Source organism: Mercurialis annua, linkage group LG7 (assembly GCF_937616625.2).
Source record: "Mercurialis annua linkage group LG7, ddMerAnnu1.2, whole genome shotgun sequence".
Classification (NCBI taxonomy): domain Eukaryota; kingdom Viridiplantae; phylum Streptophyta; class Magnoliopsida; order Malpighiales; family Euphorbiaceae; genus Mercurialis; species Mercurialis annua.
The window spans coordinates 9,910,431-9,932,539 of record NC_065576.1 but is presented as its reverse complement, the minus strand read 5'-3'; the positions used below and the strand labels follow the sequence as shown (position 1 = coordinate 9,932,539).

Here is a 22,109-nt window from a genome sequence, read left to right as displayed (position 1 = left end):
TATAATTTTTTTGGTATTTTTTTTATTTTTTTTATTGTTTTTTAGTGTAATTATGGTATATTATAGTGTATCTATTGTGTATTTTTTTAGTAAAATTATGGTGTTTTTATAGTGTATACATAGTATATTTATGGTATTTTTGTAGTGTTTTTATGATGCATACCATAAAAACATTACAAATACACTATAGATATACTAAAAAACGGAAGAAATACACCAAAAAATATGAATATACTGAAAAACATCATAAATACACTATAAATACACCAAAAACACATTATAATGTAAATACATTATAAAATCACTCCAAATACGCCATAAATCAGTTCGTTCTTTACAAAATCAGTAGCAATAAATAAATAAACAAATTTATTAATAAGAGAAAGACAAAACAATTATATGAGTAATAGAACAATTTTTTTAACAAAAAAATCATAGATTTACAATAATTTATTTAAAAAATCTATAAATAAGAGAAAGACAATAATTTATTAATTCGCTTTTCAAGAAGTGAGAACACCTCTCATGACGTGAGAGTGTGCCCTCACGACGTGAGGGACATCCTCACGATGTGAGGCAATCCTCACGACGTGAGGAAGACTCTCACGTCGTGCCAGGACCAATTCCGAGCCATTTTTCGATCATTTGTGCCGTTTTAATGTTCCGAAGTTCAATGCTTAGTGTTTTGAGTTGTTGAAGTTAACATACTTCAATTAAATGGAATTTGGACATAGAACATGAAGAGTATGATTAGAGTTTTGATATACGAAGTTAGACGTTTAGGTTTAAGGTTTAAGTCGTAAACCTAAAGCCGTATAGAGTTAGTATCAATGATCGATAAACAAAGATGGAATGTAATGAGATTAGACACGATTAGAGCTCGACGAGTTATGTATATGTTATATCTCGAGTCTAGACTATATATAGAGTTAGATTCTTACTCGAGTTATGTTTGTTTGTTTCCTAGATCAGGCGAGGCAACCAGCTACCGGATAAAGAGTTCGTGAAACTTGACGGGTGTCGTGTGATCAAAGTTTTTGGAATAACAAGCAGTGAGTTTATATGTGTTTACATTTGATGCATTAAAAGTGCATTGCTTTCTAAACTGCAAAGTGTTTTTATATGAATTGAGCAATTGATTTTAAAATTCTAACATTAGCCTTCATAATATTGGTCGAACAGTACGCTTACAATGTTGATTCTGAGTATGTGAATAGCATGATTTATTATCAAAAATGCTTTATATGAAATGCACGCATTATTATCTTGAAACTAGTATAGATCGGATGAAACATGCTTTCCTATTGGACGGCAATAGAAACTACGTGATCACTAGTTAAGTTCAAGCTATATGCTTCTTCGTTTGATGTCAGAGACATTTTTTGTGTGTTTAGATACAATGTCATTTTGGTGGAACTATTCCGCGACCTGTATCTAATGAGTCACCTGGGTTGAACTATCCCGGGACTCATATCGATCGTGGGATTTGAGTGATGGTACTAGTCACCTTGGTTGAACTATCCCGGGACTATACTATATGGTATTGGTTGACTTGGTTGAACTACCTCATAACCTACTATCAATATTAAGTTAACCGTTTTGATTACAAAGAAGATTCAATGAATCGATGATTAGAGTTTCAATCAAAAGTTATATTCGGATGCATATAAATGAATGAATTATAGCATTATCATTGTTTTGTTTTATAAAATACTCACTTGTAAACTATGAACTTACTCAGTTTTGGCTGACCCTATTGTTTTAACCACTTTCAGGTAAATATTCTTTTAACGTGACAGACTTCTATCCTTGCTTCAGAAGTCTGTGTTTAGAAGTACGTACAAAGAAGGTTTCGATCGTTAGCGCTGCAGTAGTCTAGTCGTAGATGTCTATATGGTCAAACGATTTTATGTAGTACCTATACTCTGATATTTTGTAAACTAGTATGGTTTATCTGCTCTTAAACCGTTTGTTTTTGATGTGCGAAACATGACAATGCTTGATGTGGTATTGCATTATAAGACCCTAGTTTTTATTTATAATTTTCAGAATGTTAACAGATGTTTGAAATCATATCTTTTGAAAAGTTTTTCTGAAAATGTTTTATATGATTGTTTATCTGTTTAGATCACGGAAAGCTTATAGTGGTTTTAGGCTTTCTACAGGTTTCAGAGACACATTCCCTACTGCCGGTCTCAACTTAATAATTTGGGTCGTGACAGAACCAAATTGTGTATATAATTGAAATTGAGGTAGCAAATCGGTTGAAAGTAAATTTTAAATTATTAACGAAACGAAAATAATAGCCTTATAGTTTATAAAATAAAAACTGAAATATCAAATTGTTTAATTTATAAATAAGGATAACAAATTGTAAATTATGACAAATGTGAGGGGAGTTAGAGTAACTTGCTTAAAAAGTATAGACTTAAATTGACTATACCGAGAAGACAAAGAAAACGGGCAATGACACGTGGAAAGTAGAAACATCCGCCGATAGCTCTCCTCAGTCGACTTCCATTAACACGGGTTTTTGACAAAAAAGTGCCCCTCCCAAATTAATATATCTGGTTTTGTGCCCCAGAACACAAAAATTACATTTTTGTGCCTGGGGCCCACGCTGCCCGCAAACAGCCATTGCGGGCAGAAAACTGGCCCGCAATGGCTGTTTGCGGGCCACTTAATCCAGCTGATTAACAGCTGGATTAAGTGCTTAAGCAGCCCGCAATGGCTAATTGCGGGCTTCTTAAGCAGCCAATGATTGGGGAGATTCTCTCCCCAATCATTGGCAGCAGAATTTAAAAAAAAAACAAATTATTTTATTTTTAATTTTTAAAAAAAAAATTCACAACTAAAAATTGAAATATTATAAATAAAAATTATCTACAATTTCGATATTTAAAAGGAATCGAGCGTTTTTCCGAGTAATATTTAAGCGATAAAAATAAATTAATAAAGAAATTATACATAAATATATAAAAACCATACAACACAATTAAAAGTAACCGTAAATAAATTAATAATGCAAAAATAAAAAATTGTACAAAAATAACAAAACTACTCAGTAAAGTCTGATCTATCAGGACTCCGTAAGCGTGTCCTCATGTCGTAACCCCTGTTAACACGTCGACTCGTCTGACTATCAGTCAAACGGCGGTAACGTCTTCCATCTGGTCCGGAGCTTCTCTCTCCACTATCGGCGACTGGACTGGCCACATCCTCAATCTCGTCATCATCATCCACATCAGGAGCAGGAGCCTGTGAGGAGGGGTCTAACCCTAATCCCAGAGAAAAAGAAGGAGCCTGCATTCCTTGGAAGTCACAAAACGGCTGTGGGTCCTGAACCAAATTGTTGATCCAAGGATCATCCAGAGAAAAATGCATCTGGGAGGGACTCTGAGTCGGGCGAGAAGAGGAGCCCGGATCTTGACCTGGCAGCATCGGAATGTAGCCCCCCTCCATAAGTCGGGACCGCTGTGAGGGAGGAGTGGTCAGGGAGCTAAAGTTCCAAGAATCGTCAAATACAGGAACGGTCGGCAAATACGTAGGTGTCTGAGGAGGAGGTGTCTGCGCCGTCTGAGTCGCCTGGAACGGGGTAAAAGCAGAAGCCGGATGCTGTGAGAACTGTGGAGGAGGAGTGGCCAGCGGCGTGATGTACTCTGCCTCCCCAAATGACGGGCCTACATAGGGTACAGACGCAGGCGGTACCGTAAAAGACGAAGCTGGATAGCGGCGAATGAAGTGCTCGGTATCCCCAAAGAAATCATGCTGAAAGAAAAGAAATTAATAATTATTATAATTGATATTAATTTGGAAAATATTTAAATTGAGATTGAAACGTACCTGTGCCGGGAGAGGGTCCGTAGGTGGTACCGAAAATGATGCAGCTGGTGGGCACTGTGTCTGCGCTGAGGTACTCCCATAATACGTCGTAGACCCGTAATACTGTCGGACGAAATCCTCAGTATCCCCGTGAAAGTCGACCTAAAAAACAAATTGTTTATTAGAATTATTGATTTAATATTCAATAAAAAAATTTTAGATTAAAACGTACTGGGGGTGGCATAGGGTTCTCTGCCATCTCGCGCGTCGCCTCGTGAGGTCTGGCTCTATCCCGACGACGACCTCGTATACGCTGTACGTCGACCGTCGGGGGATCTATATGAGGCAAGGGCTGTGGCAGAACAGCAGGCTCTGGGGGTGGCCACTGTGTGTCCCTCCGGTCCTCCATGGTGCCTAACTGGTGACTACGAGCGTAAGTACCAATACTTGACCCTGCCTCTGACTGTAAGCGAATCCTCTCCATGGCATCACGCTGAAAAAAAATTAAAATAGAAAGTCAGTTAGCATATTGAATAAAAGAAAATTTAAATTAGAATTATGTAGATTACATACAGCTGATCCAGTCTCTGCTCCGTGATGGGTAATCCATCTCCTACTGATGCGTCTGTACCACTCCATGTACTCTGAATGGAAGTGGGGCGGATGGTCCAGCAACGGGCCTTGGACCACATACAGTTCCCTGGAGTCCCAAATCGCGACATACTCTCTAAAAGTGTTTTGGAAGCTTGAGCTCCCCCGAAACTGGACAGTGTGGTGGATGTGGAGCTGGGAAGGTGGTTCAGGTATAGGCTGAAGCAAACCAAACTGCGCCATCACCCTATCCGGCTGGTGCCACTCGATAATATGATAGTAAATCAGTGGCACGCGAGCACGCCAGAACTGAGCACCATCCAAAAAATAAGGATGTAGCTGGCTGATAACATCCTCGGTGTATGGTTGCCAATCGATCTGCATTTATAAAATAAAGACTTTAGCAATGTTGTTGTGCAAATTGATAACTATAAAATAAAGGTTTCCAAAATAACTCACATCCGAGTAACGTAATACATCTAGTGCTAATCTCATGGCATCCAGATTGCGATGAAGAACCCGTCGAAAATCTAGCGGACCCGCCCATCTGCGCAAGTACAACATTTTTAATAAAAAAAATAAAAATTACTAATAATTGTTCATGTAAGTATTAATAAAATGATGTACCTGTCACCCAACGGTAAGTGCGGTGTGATGGCCGGGTATCTCAACCTCGGTCTGAATGGTCTAAGGCGCTCGAATGCCCATAGCTGAAGAATCCAAAGCGGCCCCCCGATGTTTCGCCTATTCTGCGAAACCATAGTACACAAGCACATCTCGCGGTAAAGGTGTGCGAGCGCCGCTGAACCCCAACTAATGCTCCCTAATGCCGTCAAGTCCTCCAGATGTGGAAGAATCCTCAGTCCGATCTGCCCGCTGTTCGTGTCGGAAAAACACCAGGCGTGTAGATGGAACAACAAGTACGCCCGAACTGCCCAGTCGATCTGCTCATCTGAAGCCGCATCAGGTATCCGTGTGAAGCTATCAAACTCATCGACTAGCCAACTAGTGGTAACAAAGGATCCCTGACAATTTCTACTCCCTACCATATCTCTCCCAAGCAGTCGGCGAGTAACACTGCTCCAACCTCTGATAGTCGGTCCGGTAACAGCAGCCCCATTTATGGGGAGTCCCGTCAAGATCGCTATGTCCTGAAGGGTTATTGTGCACTCCCCCTCAGGAAACATAAAAGTGTGGGTCTCCGGCCTCCACCGCTCAACTAATGCAGTCACCAGAGTCATGTCTACGGTGTATTGCCGCATAGTAATGAATGGTCCCAGTGCTCGTCGGTAGGTAATTGATTAAATTGAGTATTCCATGCTTGTATGGCATTCTTGGTTTGGTACCGCCACCCTACGTAGTTGTGAGGGTTTAACTTTTCTTGTTGAATGACTGCCATGGCATGGGAGCAAGGGATCTGGCGGTGTTGGAACTTCCCGCACGTGCACTTCATCATTTGAAGGTTGACCTTCTGAATATTTCCTCCCTTTCTTCGAAAATTGTCTTTCTTGGTAATCACTCGATAAGTCAGGGTGTCCGGGTTATATTTCTTGAGTTTATGTGTGCGGGCCTTTAATGTTGCATTTTTCAGATGCGTGTTGCAGATCGGAGTGAACATGACGCCTTTGGCGATTATCCCTTTATACATTTCCCAACGCTTGACGAACATATCGCTGAGTCTGTCAAAGATAGCCTCTATCATCGCTGTGATTGGAAGCCCCCTTACATTCTTTAGAGTTGCATTAATGGACTCGGCGTAGTTCGTCGTCATTACACCGTTCCTTTGCGCCTTAATGTCCCAACACAAAGCCCACTGTTCTTTCTTAAGATATCTCTCATCGGTCAAATAAGCATACCCCGCCGGAGATCTTATTGCCATAGTGGCCATGTATCGCTTGTACTTTTTCTCTTGAAAAGTACGACCTACACGTTAATTTGAGGTATTTGTTAATGCAAAAATTATACTCTTTTTTGGTTCAATAACCAGAAATGTTGACGAGTGACAGCAAAATACCTGCTTTCTCAGCCAGCAACTTCATATCATTATTTCTGATATGAGTGTGGAAATTAGCCATTAAATGCCGAATACAGAAAAAATGATCAATCCCTTCCCATTCCGGACGCTTCAAAACCGATATTAATCCGGGAGCACGATCTGATACAATGGCCACCTTTCGGTCGCGAATGACTTGATCTCCAAGATGATTCAAAAAATATTCAAAACTCTCACTAGATTCGGACTCAACTATTGCAAACGCCACTGGCATTATGTGGTTGTTGCCATCTACCGCCGACGCTATCAACATATGCAATTTGTATTTACCATATAGGTGCGTCCCGTCGATGAATAAAACTGGTTTGCAAAATGGAAATCCGTCAACCATCGGAAAGAAGGTCCAAAACATTCGCTTGAAAATTCTACATTGCACCCCACCGCAATCAGTTAGTCGGCCTGTTTAAAATGGATATAGTTAGGATATAATGTAAATTTAATTACATATTAAATTACAAAAGTGATTTATTTTCATACCTTCACCATGCCAAAAGGATCCAGGATTCACTTCGACCACATTATCCATGAATTTCGTGATTTGCGTGTAGTTATATTCCCAGTCCCCATAGACGCTGCTAATTGCTCTCTCTTTTGCATACCATACCCGCTTATATGGAAGGTCCAGTCCTAAGGATTCTAAAATCCCTGCCATAAGCGTCTTAATCCGAATATCACGCTGCCCCAACACTTGAGTCTTAATAAAATCGGCAATTTGAATAATTCCAAAATTTCTGTGGTTACGAGTTGACGCTAGCATATCGCATTTGTGTGGCCCTATATATTTCGTCAACGTCCATGTGTTGGTTTTCTGAAGCAGGGTGGCCCGCAGCCACCAATCGCACATTTCTCGATGCTTGCAAACTAGGACCAGTGTTGTTTTTGTTGTCCGGCGACTCTTAAACTCTCGTCCATTATCAACCGAATAAGTAATGGCACATGTTCGCACAGCCAATCGACTCGAGAAAATCATCCCGGTTTGAAATTCCATCCCCCGCTGCCATTCAATGTTCGGCGCTTCCCATGTCTCGTCCACATCAAAGTCACTGAGATCGACACATCGTATGTGTTGCGGAAGTCGAGACTGGTAATGTGTAATATTACTTGGTTGTTCAGCGATTAAAATATCCTCCATATCCTCTTCCTCACTATCATAGTGCTCATCTTCTTCCTCTTCCACACTGCCTCTCTCAGACTCACTAGAACATAAATCTAGTTGCATCGAAGTTTCATTAGAAGCCAAAATATGATACTCCACGTAGAACTCTAACACGTTCAACGTCGGCATCCGAGCTGTCTGGTTCAGAATCGCAAATACGTGTTGGTCATCTTGCACTTCGAACAACGAGTATGAACATATCTCGTACCTTTCAACATGAGGTAGCCGAAAATAAATTTTCGTCACCTCCGGAGGGCTTACACTAGTAGATACTGCCGTTCTACAGATTTCGGCCAACTCCCCAAAATTTATTCTTCCATTAATCGGCACATGAACATATCTACCCCCCAAATATTGAACTCCACGAGGGGAGTTTATGATGCTACCATCACACCATATCACAAATAATATATTGTTTGACGCCATTACTACAAACATGCGTAATAAATTAATATTAAAGTAATTTCTACAAATGTACATTTCTAGGCTTAATTAATATTAAAGTAATTTCTACATATATATTTATAAAGTAATATTTTTAACAATTTATAAACAGTTTATTTAAAAATTTAAATTACTTTATTTAACTATTTAGCAAATCGTCCACATTTTAACCAAACTATTATATATTATATCAAATATTTATGAGTAATGTTCATTCTATAATATTTTTGTGTTTTATATTCATACAAATCGTTTTAATATTCTAATTCTAAATTTAATAATATAAATTTTAAATCTAATATTAACTAAATTCTAAATCTAACAATACACATTTATTATTCTAAATCTAACAATACACATTTATTATTTATTAAAAAAATTAGCTATAAAAAGTAAAAAGTAATACGGACTTACCTCTTGTAGTCCTCGCAAAATAATAATAATAAAATATTAAGCTCCAAAATAATCCGATTAAGCTCCAAAAATTAACCGCCAAATTACTCCAAATCCGCCAAATTACTCCAAATCCGCCGAAACTAATCTAAAGCCATTTATTTTTATTATGTTTGTAGTGTAAGTGTGGTGAAATAATTCACCACACACCCCTTTATATAGGGGATGTCGCCCGCAAACAGCCATTGCGGGCGACATTAAATTCCCTGCCATGTGGCAGGGAATTTCATTACTGGCCCGCAATGGCTGTTTGCGGGCCAGTTAATCACCCTTAATCAGGGTGATTTACTGGCCCGCAAACAGCCATTGCGGGCAATATTGCTGCCCGCAATGGCTGTTTGCGGGCAGCGTGGGCCCCAGACACAAAAATATAATTTTTGTGTTCTGGGGCACAAAATTCGAATTTCCCCTATCAAGGGGGAACTTTTTTGTCAAAAACCCCATTAACACTCCCCCACTCTACTCCTCACCACACCAACCCTAATCATTCCCTGCAACTCAAACCCTAGATCTTTCCACTCGCCATGGCGGCTCCGTCTCGTTATATTTTAGTAATGGCGACTCTTCTTCTCTCTCATTTTGCTCAGGAGAGCCTACAAGAAGCAGAGATTACGTTCTCTTCCCGTCTGATTCACCGATTCTCCGACGAAGTGAGAGCAATTAGGGTTTCTTCTTCAAAAAATGTGAGCTGGCCGGTGAAGAAAAGCTTGGAGTATTACGAGATGCTGTTTAACAGTGATTTTCAGAGACAGAAATTGCGACTTGGACCTCATTATAACTTCCTTTTCCCTTCTCAAGGCAGTAGAACGATGTCGTTAGGCAATGACTTTGGATGGTACTTTTAATCAATTTTTTGATTTCTTTCCTTTTTTTTCTTTTTTGCATTATTATTAATATTTCTGTTTGTTTTTTGTTATTATTAAATTAGATTAGACTAGATTAGATTCTGATGTTGACTTTGTTTTATTGATTTTTGCTATCTATATTGCCCCCTTTTATTCTATAGTTTGACTAGTATTATGTTAGGTCAATCTTTAATTTAGACACTATTCATTGTGAATTCATGATAAAACTGTTCTGCAATAGAAAGACTCTGCCTTTGTGATTATGGCTCATGATACTCGTGTTATCTGTTAAAATTTACTAAAGGAAAATAAAAAATGGTTAATTACATGTTTTTGCCCAAGGGTGAGTAGTAGTAGTACAGGGGGGAAGCCAGGAACTATTTGAAAGGGTAAAAGTTTTATAATTTAGTTTAAAAGAATAAGACGGTCAATATATTAAAAATGAGTCAAACATTGTGATTTCGACTAATTGGTATAAGATTTTAATGTAAAAGAATTTTAGAAGGTGGTCAATTGACCACCATATTCTTCATGTGGCTTTGCCAGTGAGAGTATGGCTCGGTTTCATAAAATCTATAACTTGACCCTTCTATAAGTATAAGGGATGAAGTATAAATCAGACTAAATGTGTATATTAAATTCCAGATCACTATCACTTTGATTTAGGTTGTGTATATATACACATGATAGACGTATAAATATATACATGTATAAATTAACTAAAATAATATTATTATAAGTTTAATTTATGGTCGGTTTGGCTAATAAATAGTAAAAATCAAAACTAAATTTAGAAACTAAACTGGCTATTCATTCATATTGAAACCAATCCTTTTTAACCATTTTAACCGAACTAAGTGGTCAGCTTCGGATTAATGGTTTGCTTCGGTCTTTGCTCAACCCTATTTTTGCCAATAAAAAAAAAGGAATATGACATTAGTTATATAAGTGAGCAGGGTATGACTGAGGCTGACTGAGGCTGTATACTGGTAACATCTATTTTTGCTATATTGCTATCTCTGCCTCCACTTTTTATTACTATGAAGCTTGCATGACATACTATGTTATTAAATTGTGTTAACTAAATTCTCAGTCTATCTATTATTGTGGTTCTATAATTCTTTTGCATTTTGTTATCTCATTTTCTTTTATTTTTTGAATTCCTAGGTTGCATTATACCTGGATTGATATAGGAACACCTCATGTTTCATTTCTTGTTGCACTGGATGCTGGGAGTGATCTACTTTGGGTGCCTTGTAATTGCCTGCAGTGTGCCCCTCTATCAGCAAGTTACTATAATACTCTGGTACGCATTTTTTTATGTCTACATGTTGTTTCTTATAGCAGTTCATCGTCTCCATCTGTATATTTATGCTCCTCGTTGTACTTTAATTGTGCTTCTATGCTTTACATTTTCCAATATTTTGGCCTATGCAAGTAAAACGATATGTGCATGAATTGGTGATTGTAAGTTGTAACTTGAGAGGTTTTGTAGTTTAGTTCATTATCATAGCTTAAGTCATTCTCTTTATCTAGTGCATAAATAATAGTTGTCTGTTTCTTATTTTCTTTTGCAATGCTCAATAATAATTCTCTGTGTTTTTCTCCCCAATTTTAAGTAGCTTCTATATTTCACATGAATGATGGGGAAAAGAGGAATGAGAATGATGAACTGTAGAAGCGTTTTTGGAGAGCCAGTGAGGGTGGTCATTGGTTTTCTGTAACTATTACCATAAACTAATCTGCTGGTAAAGGTTTTTCAATTATGCTACTTCTTCATGCTATATGAAAAATGTTTTTTGAGCTTGTTGAATCAAGTTCACGTCCATGCTAATTTCTTTTTGTTTTGCTTTTTCTCTTGGTTTGTGATTTGATAGTTTTTAATTTCTCTAAATGATTTATTTGACCTCATGATTGTTTCTCTTAACTTAAGAACTCATGGAGAATCCTTTATGACTTTTTTGTTTATTCAAGCAGTTTCATGTGTCAATTGTTGATCTTAGATATTACATGCACTGTACCTATTTGTAAATTTGGTCTTTGTGATTGCTTGTGCACCCGAGCTACTGGATAAAGGAGGTTTTACAGTTTCTTATCTGTTTTAAATGCTATAGCCACTAAACTGTTGGCAAATTAAAGCGGAAGAGAAAGAAATATTAGTTTTTTGTTATCTTCTAATGATCACGGCTAGATCTGCCTTTTGATAAATTGTTTTTCTATCTTAGTTAAAAAAAGGTGTATCATTGGATTTATCTTCTGCTAAGATATGGTAACAGGTTTAGCACTTATTTTCAATAATTGATTGGCAGGTGCTCCCTCGTATTTGGGGCATCTATTATGCAGGATAGAGATCTGAATGAATATAGTCCATCACACTCCAGTTCCAGCAAGCATTTATCTTGTAGCCATGAGATGTGTGAATTGGGTCCGAACTGCAAAAGCCCAAAGCAGCCATGCCCTTACACTATTAATTACTACACTGAAAACACATCAACTTCAGGATTGCTGGTCGAGGACATACTGCATCTTGCTTCTAATGGTGATGATCCGTTAAATCATTCTGTGCAGGCTCCAGTGATCATTGGGTGGGTTTTTATCTATCATTTCCTGTTTAATTTTCTCAAGCTTAACGTGTTTTGTGATTTTATTTGTACTATTAGAAAGCCCTACATATTTGCTGTTTCTCTTTGTAGTTTGTTCATTTCTTACTATTTTATTCTCTTGAATACAGATGTGGCATGAAGCAAACTGGTGGTTACTTGGATGGGGTCGCACCTGATGGTCTGATGGGTTTAGGATTTACTGAACTGTCAGTTCCTAGTTTTCTTGCTAAAGCAGGATTGATCCGGAACTCTTTCTCAATGTGCTTTGATGAGGATGATTCTGGGAGAATATTTTTTGGTGATCAAGGCCCGAGTACCCAGCAATCTACACCATTTTTGACCTTAAATGGGAACTAGTATGTTGTCTTTATGTTTGCAGCTGCTGTTTCATTTCCCCTTTTCAACCGTTCTTTCTTATATGCTAAAGTTTTCCATGTTAATGATTTTGAACCCCTGAATTGTCCAGTACAACTTATGTTGTTGGAGTTGATGCCTTTTGTGTGGGAAGTTCTTGTCTTAAGCAAACAAGTATTAAAGCGTTAGTTGATACTGGCACATCGTTTACGTTTCTTCCAAATGGAGTATATGAAAAAATTACTGATGAGGTACTTATTCAATGATGAACTCCATTTTATGAAGTGATTTAATAAACTCTCTAATATTTCTGTCTTACTTTGATAGTTTAATAGGCAAGTGAATATTAAAATTTCCAGCTTTGAAGGATATCCATGGAAGTATTGCTACAAATCTAGGTGAGTATACAATATCTTTTAAAAAAATTTAGTTCTGCTTGTTTCATTCAGTGTACTTATTATAATGCATAAGTTGCATGACTAATATTTGAATGGGTTTCTCTAAACAGTTCACGTGACTCTGCCAAGATTCCCTCTGTGAAGCTCATTTTCCCTCTGAACAATAGCTTCGTGATCCATAATCCTGTTTTTATGATTTATGGCATTCAGGTGAGACTCATGTTGATATTGACCGGTTGACCGAAACTTATTGTTTTCTTTACAATTATGAAAAATGGACCAATGCAAATCATCAGGAACAGAGATAGTGTATATGGGCCTTCTGAATTTTGGGTGAGGCAAACCTTAATGTTATTTTAAAACCAATGGAGTATCTTGGAAGTAGATTTAATGCTTCGACATCTACATCTTAAAAATGAGATAACTGGATTTTTGACAGTTTACCAACTTTATGGTCTCTTTTTGAATAGAAAGATATATAGCACATTGAATTTTAGTAACCGACATAACCCCATATATTTTCTCCTCCCCACAACCCCCAAATGCCTCCACAAAGGGTGCATCCTACAGCACACAAAGTGTGCACACAAAATATATATACTGTGGCACTTGATGTGTATTGCTTCCTTGTTGCGTATTCTGATTCTTTAGGCAAACTTATTATATGCTTTATAACGTATGCTTATTGCTCAGCCTCCAAAAGGGTGAAATCTAAATGTGGCAACCTTGGTGGTGCAGGGAACTATTGGATTTTGTTTAGCCATTCAGCCGACCGAGGAAGATATTGGAACCATTGGACGTAAGTATTCTATGACATCCCTTTATAAAAAAAATACTTCTTTTTGTTAGTGTTTGTTATCTCTCCCTATAACCTTTCTCCCTTTAAGAGTTTCTGATGCTAAACACAAAAATGTTATGCAGAGAATTTCATGACAGGATATCGAGTGGTTTTTGATAGGGAAAATTTGAAGTTGGGCTGGTCACGTTCTAATTGTGAGTAACATATAATCGAATGACAAGTGTAACGAAAGCTTGACTTTCTCAAGTTAGAAATCGATTGTCAATTAGATTCCTCTGCATATGCAGGTGAAGACCAAAGTGACGACAAGACGATGCCTCTTACATCTCCTAATGGGGCACCAATCAACCCATTACCAACAAATGAGCAACAGAGCGCTCCGGGAGGACACGCAGTTTCACCTGCGGTTGCTGGAAGAGCTCCATCTAAACCATCAGCTGCCTCAGTCCCATTAGTTCCGTCTTGGTTTTGTTTGTTGAAGATGTTGCTATTGCTACTTCTTCTTCATCAACTAGTTTGCCTGTGTGAGTAAATACTGTCTGATTTCTACTTATATTAAGTTGTCATAATCTTTATATAGTTCCTATATGTAAATTAAGTCTATCCTGTGTATGTATTACAAAGTATATATAGATATGTCCCAATATCCAATGCCATCAGTTTTTTTGGCCTCTTTATAGGCATATGGTTGGTTGGGACTTGTAGGGATACACTGCAGTTCCTTGTGTTTAATTAATATTTCTTTCTATTTTTCCTCCTTTTTCTCTTTAGTGATACACTCGGAATAGGTTGTGCAAAAATCAAACCGAACTAAACAACTAAACTGGCAAATCTGTTTCGGTTGGTTTTATAACTTTTTTTCCTTTTTCTTTTTAGTTTGGTTTAGTCTGGAGGTAAATTGTTTTTCGTTATGTTTTCAACTGACCGAGTAGTTCGGTTTGACAAATTTTAATTTCTTAAAAGTTTAGTTCGTTCGATTGGAAAGATTAAATAAATTTCAGTTTGGTTTGAAATGAATGCACACCCTACTCTAACTCTGCCCATCTGTTTGTATGCTTGCTCGTATCAAAATTGCTATACAACTTACGAGGCTACATGTAACAATCCCCAATGACATGTTATATTATATCCAACAGATGCTCAGTATTGGCCCTAGAACAAGCCTATCCATGACTTGAGAAAACTGCCAAAAGAAAGTATGCAAATTAGAATTTATTTTTTATTTAGCAGATTGCTGTTGAACATTTGAGCTATAATTTATTGATTAAAATTATTTTTTCAATTGAAAAAATTAAAATAGATAAATAAATATATGATCCAATGAAGATAAATTTAATTGAAATAAATAAATAATGGAAAAATCAAAAAAGCTAATTATAAGGATTTGAATGACATTCAAAAGCAGGGATTAAAATATTGAATGTGAGTTTATTATTTAAAATAAGATGTTAATATGATATGGATGCAAATTTTAATAATTAAGCTTTAAAAAACATGCAGGGGCTATATAAAAGCCTGGATGGCGACATAAGGGTCATTTTTTTAGGACTTTTTTAGATGATTTACGGGCTTAGCCCATAATAATTAGAGATTTACGGCTCTAAGTATGAAAATTGAGATTTGTTATTTCTTCTCTCCAAATTAGAATTCTAACCTATTTCATTATAATTTTTATACTTTCAAAAGTTGAAGATTACGGTTCCAAAAATCAGAGATATTGCATGTGCAGATTCTTGCGAGATTCGCGCAATCCGTTTCGCCATTCAGTCATCTGTTTCCATTTATTTCAAACTTCCCATTTTCAGTTGTTTTTCATATTTTGAATTCGGAATGGTGTCAACTAGGTCAGCTTCCAAAAATTCACCCCCTCAAAAAATGAAGAAATCAACATCTAGTCCGAGTTCTAGCAAAAGAAAAATTGAGTTTAATGCAATTCTGGCGACAATGAAGAATCGTCGAAAGGCTGTGCGTGAAGATGGATAGGCCTGTTTCATATGCGGGTTTGCCTAAAAAGGTATTTAAATTTTTTGATAGGTTCAGTTATATAGTTTATAATAGAGTTTGTTGTTTGTGTTTGTTTCGGTTTAGTAGGTGTTTGGTGTTGTTTTCAGTAATAATTGCAAAGAATTTTTGCTGTTGTTTATTGTTTCTTTTAGTTAATATATTTGACTGTGTGTATTTACTATTTTGCTATTTAAATGATTTTTATGTAGGATTGGGATCATTTCATACAACCTTCGGACCATTTTCCTATTAAGGTTACCCATCTGATCAAACCAAGATGTATAGCGAGTTTTTGTTATTCAAGACCTACGTTGAGAAGCAGTTTTTTGAAGTTTTAAGTGTATTGTCTGATTTGAAGAGTGTTGTGTGTGTGAATGATCATCACGATCATATGACGGTAAACCTCTGAATCACAACTACTCTACTAGTTATTTTTGATATGTGTTAATTAAATTTTAGTTAAAGTTTTGTTAATGTTAGTTACTGTCTGGTTAACCTTTAGTAACTATTTGGTTAACTATTATTCAAATTTTATTGGTTATCAATTGGTTACTATCTGGTTAACCATAGGTACAATATTATTTTGTTATTTGTTTTTAATTCATGTTATATTTTTTTAGGAGGATGTTGCTGGAGATGTTTCATCCTCAGAAGCTACCCAAAGTATGCTATCCAAGAAATCTGATGACGGAGACCATGATGCTGTGGAGACACCTAAAGATGTTTTTGAATCTGGTACACCAAAGGAGGATCTTTGTTTACCGTTGCAGCTGTTAGTGAGTCACAAATTCAAATTGTTTGGTGATGAAGGAAGTTTTTGATTTGTAATTGTTATGATCAGGTTTTCAGTTGGTTAACCAATAACAAGATGAAAAAATGCTTATGAGAATAGAAATGTTTATGAGAATAGAACGTTAATGTGTGTTTATGAGAATAAAAATGCTTATGATAATGTCTGTTGATTTTTGGTGATTCAATCTCTCTCGATCCCTTTCATTTTTTTCTCGCTCTTTGATTTTGTTAATTAACATGGAAATTGATTTGCAGTGACTATGGTGGAAATTGATTTGCAACTGCTGGTTTGATTTTTTAGTCCGCACAGCCTGCACTCTTGGTGTTTGAAGAAATGCTTATGAGAATAAAACGGTTATGTATGTAATGTTTTAGGTGTTGGTTAACCAATGGTTAATATTGGGTAAACCGTTGGTTAACTTGTAATAATTATGGACAGATGAAGATTGATATAAACATTGACAGCGACGAGGAGCTTGAACCAAAACCAAAATTGAAGACTGGTAGATTGAAGAAAAACTTTGAATAGATTGTAATATAGTTGTTACTTTAGATGTTTTTGAAATTTTTGTTTGTGTTTCAAACACACTTGGATAGTTTGTGGAACACATTTTGGTACTAGTTGGTACACTCCAGTTTTTGGTACATATTTGGTTTCTATTTTGGATAACATTTGATACACAGTTGGTTCCTATTTGGTTATTCTAATATTTTGTGTTTTGTTATTGTAATTTTTTTTATTGTTATACAATCTAGTTTATAATTTGTATTGCATTGTGATTCAAACAATATATATCACTTTTTTTTTACCAGAATTAGACTATACTTGATTTTTTTTAACCTATTACATACTGGTTAAGTTGTTAGTTAGTATATACATGGTAATGGTTTGGTTGATAACTGGGTAACTAATTAACAAATTGGTTAAAAAATTATAAACACCCCGCATATATTTTTAATTAAAAACAAACATAAAGTTTTGCTAAATTTTTCTTTTATTATTTTTATATGTCAAAAAATGATTGAATAAAACAACCGCTAAACAATTAAGCAATGGTTATAACGGTATACCAAGCAACAACTAATAGCATACTACTCGGACCAAAAAATTGAATTATATCATATCTATAACTATTTTGGTAGACCGCGACAAGTCTTTTTATTATGTCTTTGCTGTCCACATCGGCTGCGTTGCACACTTTCATTATCCTCGACATCCAACGGCTACTGATTAGGTCTCAAATTGATATCTGATTTCTAATTTAGTATTCCAACTAGTATCTTTCCGTATACTAGATATCATCCTGCTTAACTGTTCAAAATTTGTATCCTCTTTGACAAACACTATCTTGATTTTATAATTCGAGTACCTGAAACTCTCATCTCATACTCCATTGTAGTAAGTATTTTCAATGTTGTCATTCCTACAATTAAAATCAGTTAATAAGATTAAACGGAATTGTTTGAACAAAAATTTAAATTAAAACAATATAATTTGTTAAAACTGAAAATAAACTAGGTTATTTAACAGTGTTTATCATTGAACCAGTGTTCACCATTCCAAAAACATAATCCAATTGCAGCTATAAACATTAAAGATCAAATCTGTTTTTCCAAAATTGAATTTCAAAACACAATTAAGAGCAAAAATATTACCTGATTCCGATTTGATTATCTTTGGGAGATTTGTGTGACTTTGATTCACTGATTTCTCTAAAACAAGAGGATCATTAAAGCAGAACAATTGCCGTCTCCACTAGTGGTGTCACTATTGATGGCGGGAAGAACGGCGACGCTTTCACTTCTGAGGAACGACGACGAGATGGAGAAGATGACGTCGTTGATGGGAAGAACGGCGACGCTTTCACTTCTGAATATCAACAGATTTCATGGGATCAAATATTTTTCTAATTAGGAAAGATTTGTGTGAATTAAAAATTGAGAGCAATTTTAGGGGAATCTTTGATCAGAGATGTTTGTTACCTTAATCAAATGTTAATCGTATATCTCTAATTTATGAAAGTTAATTTTGCAAGAAAAAAGAAGGGAAAGATAATTATCTAAATGGAAAATCATAGGCGTATTTCTCTAATTATTTATGGTTAAGTTGTACAATTGTCAATTTTTCTCTTTTTTTAGCCTCGTCCCATTTTGCTTTTGCTTTTTTTTTTAAATTGTTTCATTATAAACATATTCCTTTTATAACTTTATTTGCTATAATATGATTACTCTTGGCAATATAAGAATATATTATATTTTTTAATTATTTAAAAAATATAGGGTTTATGTTAAAAAAAATTACGAACTTAACATATTTTTTTATTTTAATCACACAGTTTAAATTTTTTCATTTTTGTGCACGAACTATTACTTTTTCTCAAATTCATGCACGGTGACGAGGTGACACTTATTCATTAGTGTAACATGACCTCCACCTCAATGAATTACACCAATGGAGCCGTGACACCTCAACACCGTGTGTGAATTTGAGAAAAAGTGGTAGTTCGTGCATGAAAATGAGAAAATTTAAACTGCATGATTAAAATGAGAAAACGTGTAAATTTGGTGAATTATTATGACATTAACCCTAAAATATAAATATATTAATAAATAAAAAAAATTAACCAAAATATTTTAAATAGTATAAGCGTCGGATAATAAACTGTCAAAATTGTAAACTCAATTTTTTCCATAAGTGGTCTTTTCATTTTAATTTAAAAAAAAAGTATTGCTCAGGGTTGGTCAAAACCTGAATTAACAATTAAATTATATTTGTGTGTATTTGATAGAATGACTAGAACTGGAGGCATCTCCGATCTAACAAAAATAAATTATTATCGTGAGCTGGAGGCATCTTCAATCTAACAAAAAAAAATGTTATCTTTAGTATAAAATTGGTACCCAACGTAGAGACTAAATCTCATCTAAATTGATAGGTATTATTTAAAACATTTTTTATTTTTAATTATAAATACTTAATTATTATTTTAATATTTTATAAATTATGATAGAATATACTGAAAGATGTAAAATTATTATATTAAGTCTATAGTAAAATAAACTCAAATTTTTATAGGTTGTAGTAAATATTCAAAAAATTTAATTTTTATAATATTAGCCTAATTTTAACATTTCTTTGCAAGTTAAGCCAATTTTTTCCAATCAATTTAACTATTCAAATAAACTCTATAATTAGCAAAATCTGTTTTTCAAGATTTCAATATTTAACTTCTAATATTAAAATTTTTAAAAGTAACGTTAAAAAACTAATTATAAATTATCTAACTTTTTTGATAATTGAAGTAAAAAAAAATTAAAGCTAAAATTGACCGGAAAAATCAAACAAAACTAATAAATATTGTATTGAGGTGAAAAATTAAGAAAATATAATTGTTTAAAAAATTGACTAAAATTATAATAAAATATTGAAATAGACTTATAATAAAAATTAAACTTTTTAAATAAAATTACAATAATCTGTAAATATTTAAATTTAACTTACCATTAAACTTTATACTTGTGTTTTTTTTTAAATAGGGATAAATGTGCTATTATTATTTTTTGAAAATTAAGTTGGGAATGGTCTAAAATGCTGGAAGTCCGCCAGAAATGCTTTGTTTTAATGAGCTGGTTGGTTGGCTGGCTTTATGGTTTACAATTGGTTGCCTTCCTCCCATCCTTGTTGATTATTTTTTTCGATGTTAAAATACAAAATGGTACAATAATGTGTTTTAAAATTGATGGATTAAGTAGCATTATTTTTAATTTAGATTCGAACCAGGTAGAAGTACACAAACACAAATTTTTAACATTTTAATTAGGATTTAGGTACAAACTGATATGAGTATGTCTTTAATATTTGAAATTGGAAAAAAGTTTTTTTTTAATAGGAGAATCTATCTTTTTTTTTTTTCATGTTGAGAAAAAACAAGAGAATAAATGTACTTTTTATAGTCATAAAATTATAAAGAAAATGCAGCCAATATAAATCAGGGTTCTACTTTCCGCCGGCCACCACCAAATCTTTGGAACCTTTAAACTTTAGTTTTTTCTTAAAAACGAAGCTCTCTAATTCTAATCACCCACTTCGTAAGCTTTTGGAATATACCATCCACAATGTTTTTGAACTAAGAAAATACTTAAATTCATTACTTGTGATAGTGAAAAATGATTCACCCCTCTTAAAATATTAATTGTAAAACATATAGGAAACTTATAATTTCTAATAGATTATAAAATAAATTTTAATCTATAGTCATACATCTTTAACTAAAATAAATAAAATACTCCATATATTTTAGAAATAACATAAACTTGCTTAAAAATAGCAGAAGACAAGAGACGGATATTAATTGAGGCAAATTTATCTATTAAAAAGATTTAAATGATTTTAAAATATATTATTTTTTTGCTTTTTTGTTTATAATCCAAATTTTTGAAATCGTTAATTTTAACCCATCTTACAATATCTGGTTTGCAATGGAACGAAGGTTTTAGCATTAGAAGATTACAGTTGGAACAGTAAAAGTAAAGGGATACAATGAGAAGAAAACAGATGGATATAGGCAAGGCCAAGGCCAAGGCAACAAATGAATGCATAATACAGTGTTGTTTTTGATTTTGGATTTTCTAAAGGTAAAAAGGGTTAAATAAGCCCCTAACATTTAATCTGTGAATCAAGTAGGCCCTCAACTTGTAAAAAGGTGCAACGAATTGTATCTAAACGCTCATTAAGGGTCCTCGTTAATACGATTTAACAAACGTTAGGGTCCTCGACGACCCCTAAAGAGGGTTTAAATGATACAATTTTAAAATTTTAGGGGTCTATTTGACCCTTTTCGGACGTTGAGGGCCTATTTGACCCATAGTTTAAACGTTAAGGATTTATTTGACCTTTTTTCATTTTGGAAACCAATTTCTATAACAACACGGTGATAGTTGTAACAACAAAACAACGTCATATGTGCTTATAACAATAATTATAGAGTTTCATCAAACAACAACACAGTCAAAAATAGAGTTTATGAGTTTTTATCGTTAGCTCATTTAATCATTGAATTAAGTTTTGAAATGCCGAAACCGATAAAATCGAATGTTAGAATTATTTACAAAATTGTCACTATAATAGTAATTGTTTTCGATTTGTCTAAAAAAGCACAAGTTTATTGTTTACATATTCAGCGTCAACTTTTTTCTTATTTTAAATAAACTAATTTATATTTTGCGTTTATTTGGTTTAAAATTTTAAATTTTAATATGAATGACATTAATATAAATCAAAATAAAACAATTTAAGCATATATTCTGAAATTAAATTAAAAATCAAAGGAAATTGTCATTGTCAAAGTATTTGAAAATGGAAATGTAGTGAGTGAGCGAGTGACCTCACCAGCATTACAAGAGCGTTTGGAAAAAGAATGTGGCAGTTGAGTTTATACGCGCCTTCTGACGAATAAACATCCAACAAACAAACAGGCGGGCCCCACCTAATTTACAGGTAAGACTTAAGAGGAAGCCAGCTGGCCATCTTTACTGTTGAAATTATGCCACGCGTCCGGATTTTAGGTCGTCATTTTTGTGGGGAATACGTGCGGTGTGATCTTCGTTCAAATACGTGCTACCTTCTTTACTCTTTTTTTTTTTGCTGTATTATTATATTCACGTCGTCGCTCAACCCATGCATTTATTTATTCCTGTTTTATTTTATTTAAGTAAATTTTAATATAAAAAAGTATTTTTTTCATTAATAAAATTGAGACAGAAAAAGTATAATTTTTATGAGAAATATGGAAATA

General features: G+C 34.6%; 4 protein-coding genes across 5 annotated transcripts; 2 read left to right on the top strand and 2 right to left on the bottom strand.

The window, feature by feature from the left end:
* Positions 1-2,953: 2,953 nt before the first annotated feature.
* On the bottom strand, positions 2,954-6,741 carry LOC126656109 (serine/threonine-protein phosphatase 7 long form homolog). Its single transcript, XM_050350594.2, has 6 exons — positions 5,041-6,741; positions 4,873-4,960; positions 4,396-4,791; positions 4,055-4,315; positions 3,844-3,984; positions 2,954-3,768 (listed from the first exon to the last, which is right to left on the bottom strand). Exons 1-6 carry the CDS (start codon positions 5,673-5,675, stop codon positions 3,058-3,060), a joined length of 2,232 nt encoding a protein of 743 aa, XP_050206551.1. The 5' UTR covers positions 5,676-6,741; the 3' UTR covers positions 2,954-3,057.
* Positions 5,715-8,048, bottom strand: LOC126656111 (uncharacterized). Its single transcript, XM_050350596.2, has 4 exons — positions 6,944-8,048; positions 6,428-6,865; positions 5,996-6,336; positions 5,715-5,903 (listed from the first exon to the last, which is right to left on the bottom strand). The coding sequence occupies exons 1-4, from the start codon at positions 8,046-8,048 to the stop codon at positions 5,715-5,717; spliced, it is 2,073 nt and encodes a 690-aa protein (XP_050206553.2).
* An 893-nt stretch (positions 8,049-8,941) lies between these two features.
* LOC126656110 (aspartic proteinase-like protein 1) lies at positions 8,942-14,275 on the top strand. The gene is made up of 10 exons (XM_050350595.2): positions 8,942-9,354; positions 10,532-10,670; positions 11,708-11,949; positions 12,096-12,323; positions 12,434-12,572; positions 12,649-12,719; positions 12,830-12,929; positions 13,458-13,518; positions 13,641-13,712; positions 13,806-14,275. Exons 1-10 carry the CDS (start codon positions 9,044-9,046, stop codon positions 14,048-14,050), a joined length of 1,608 nt encoding a protein of 535 aa, XP_050206552.1. The 5' UTR covers positions 8,942-9,043; the 3' UTR covers positions 14,051-14,275.
* A 905-nt stretch (positions 14,276-15,180) lies between these two features.
* LOC126654423 (uncharacterized) lies at positions 15,181-16,436 on the top strand. 2 transcript variants are annotated; one of them, XM_050348261.2, is made up of 3 exons: positions 15,195-15,532; positions 15,732-15,919; positions 16,143-16,436. In XM_050348261.2, exons 2-3 carry the CDS (start codon positions 15,800-15,802, stop codon positions 16,341-16,343), a joined length of 321 nt encoding a protein of 106 aa, XP_050204218.1. In that variant the 5' UTR covers positions 15,195-15,532; positions 15,732-15,799; the 3' UTR covers positions 16,344-16,436. The 2 variants fall into 2 exon arrangements, with proteins under 2 accessions (XP_055959851.1, XP_050204218.1); XM_056103876.1 differs by lacking the exon at positions 15,732-15,919 and having other exon boundaries at positions 15,181-15,532.
* Positions 16,437-22,109: the final 5,673 nt, after the last annotated feature.

Excerpts from the sequence above, each read along its gene's own strand:
- LOC126656111 (XM_050350596.2), bottom strand. The coding sequence starts at position 8,048 with ATGGCGTCAAACAATATATTATTTGTGATATGGTGTGATGGTAGCATC. Across the intron at positions 6,866-6,943 it reads ATCCTTTTGGCATGGTGAAG|GCCGACTAACTGATTGCGGT; the intron begins GTATGAAAATAA and ends CATTTTAAACAG. Across the intron at positions 6,337-6,427 it reads GTTGCTGGCTGAGAAAGCAG|GTCGTACTTTTCAAGAGAAA; the intron begins GTATTTTGCTGT and ends ATTAACGTGTAG.
- LOC126656110 (XM_050350595.2), top strand. The coding sequence starts at position 9,044 with ATGGCGGCTCCGTCTCGTTATATTTTAGTAATGGCGACTCTTCTTCTC. Across the intron at positions 10,671-11,707 it reads CAAGTTACTATAATACTCTG|GATAGAGATCTGAATGAATA; the intron begins GTACGCATTTTT and ends TCTATTATGCAG. Across the intron at positions 13,713-13,805 it reads GGGCTGGTCACGTTCTAATT|GTGAAGACCAAAGTGACGAC; the intron begins GTGAGTAACATA and ends CTGCATATGCAG.
- LOC126654423 (XM_050348261.2), top strand. The coding sequence starts at position 15,800 with ATGTATAGCGAGTTTTTGTTATTCAAGACCTACGTTGAGAAGCAGTTT. Across the intron at positions 15,920-16,142 it reads ATCATCACGATCATATGACG|GAGGATGTTGCTGGAGATGT; the intron begins GTAAACCTCTGA and ends ATATTTTTTTAG.
- LOC126656109 (XM_050350594.2), bottom strand. The coding sequence starts at position 5,675 with ATGCGGCAATACACCGTAGACATGACTCTGGTGACTGCATTAGTTGAG. Across the intron at positions 3,985-4,054 it reads AGAACCCTATGCCACCCCCA|GTCGACTTTCACGGGGATAC; the intron begins GTACGTTTTAAT and ends TTTGTTTTTTAG. Across the intron at positions 3,769-3,843 it reads CGGACCCTCTCCCGGCACAG|CATGATTTCTTTGGGGATAC; the intron begins GTACGTTTCAAT and ends CTTTTCTTTCAG.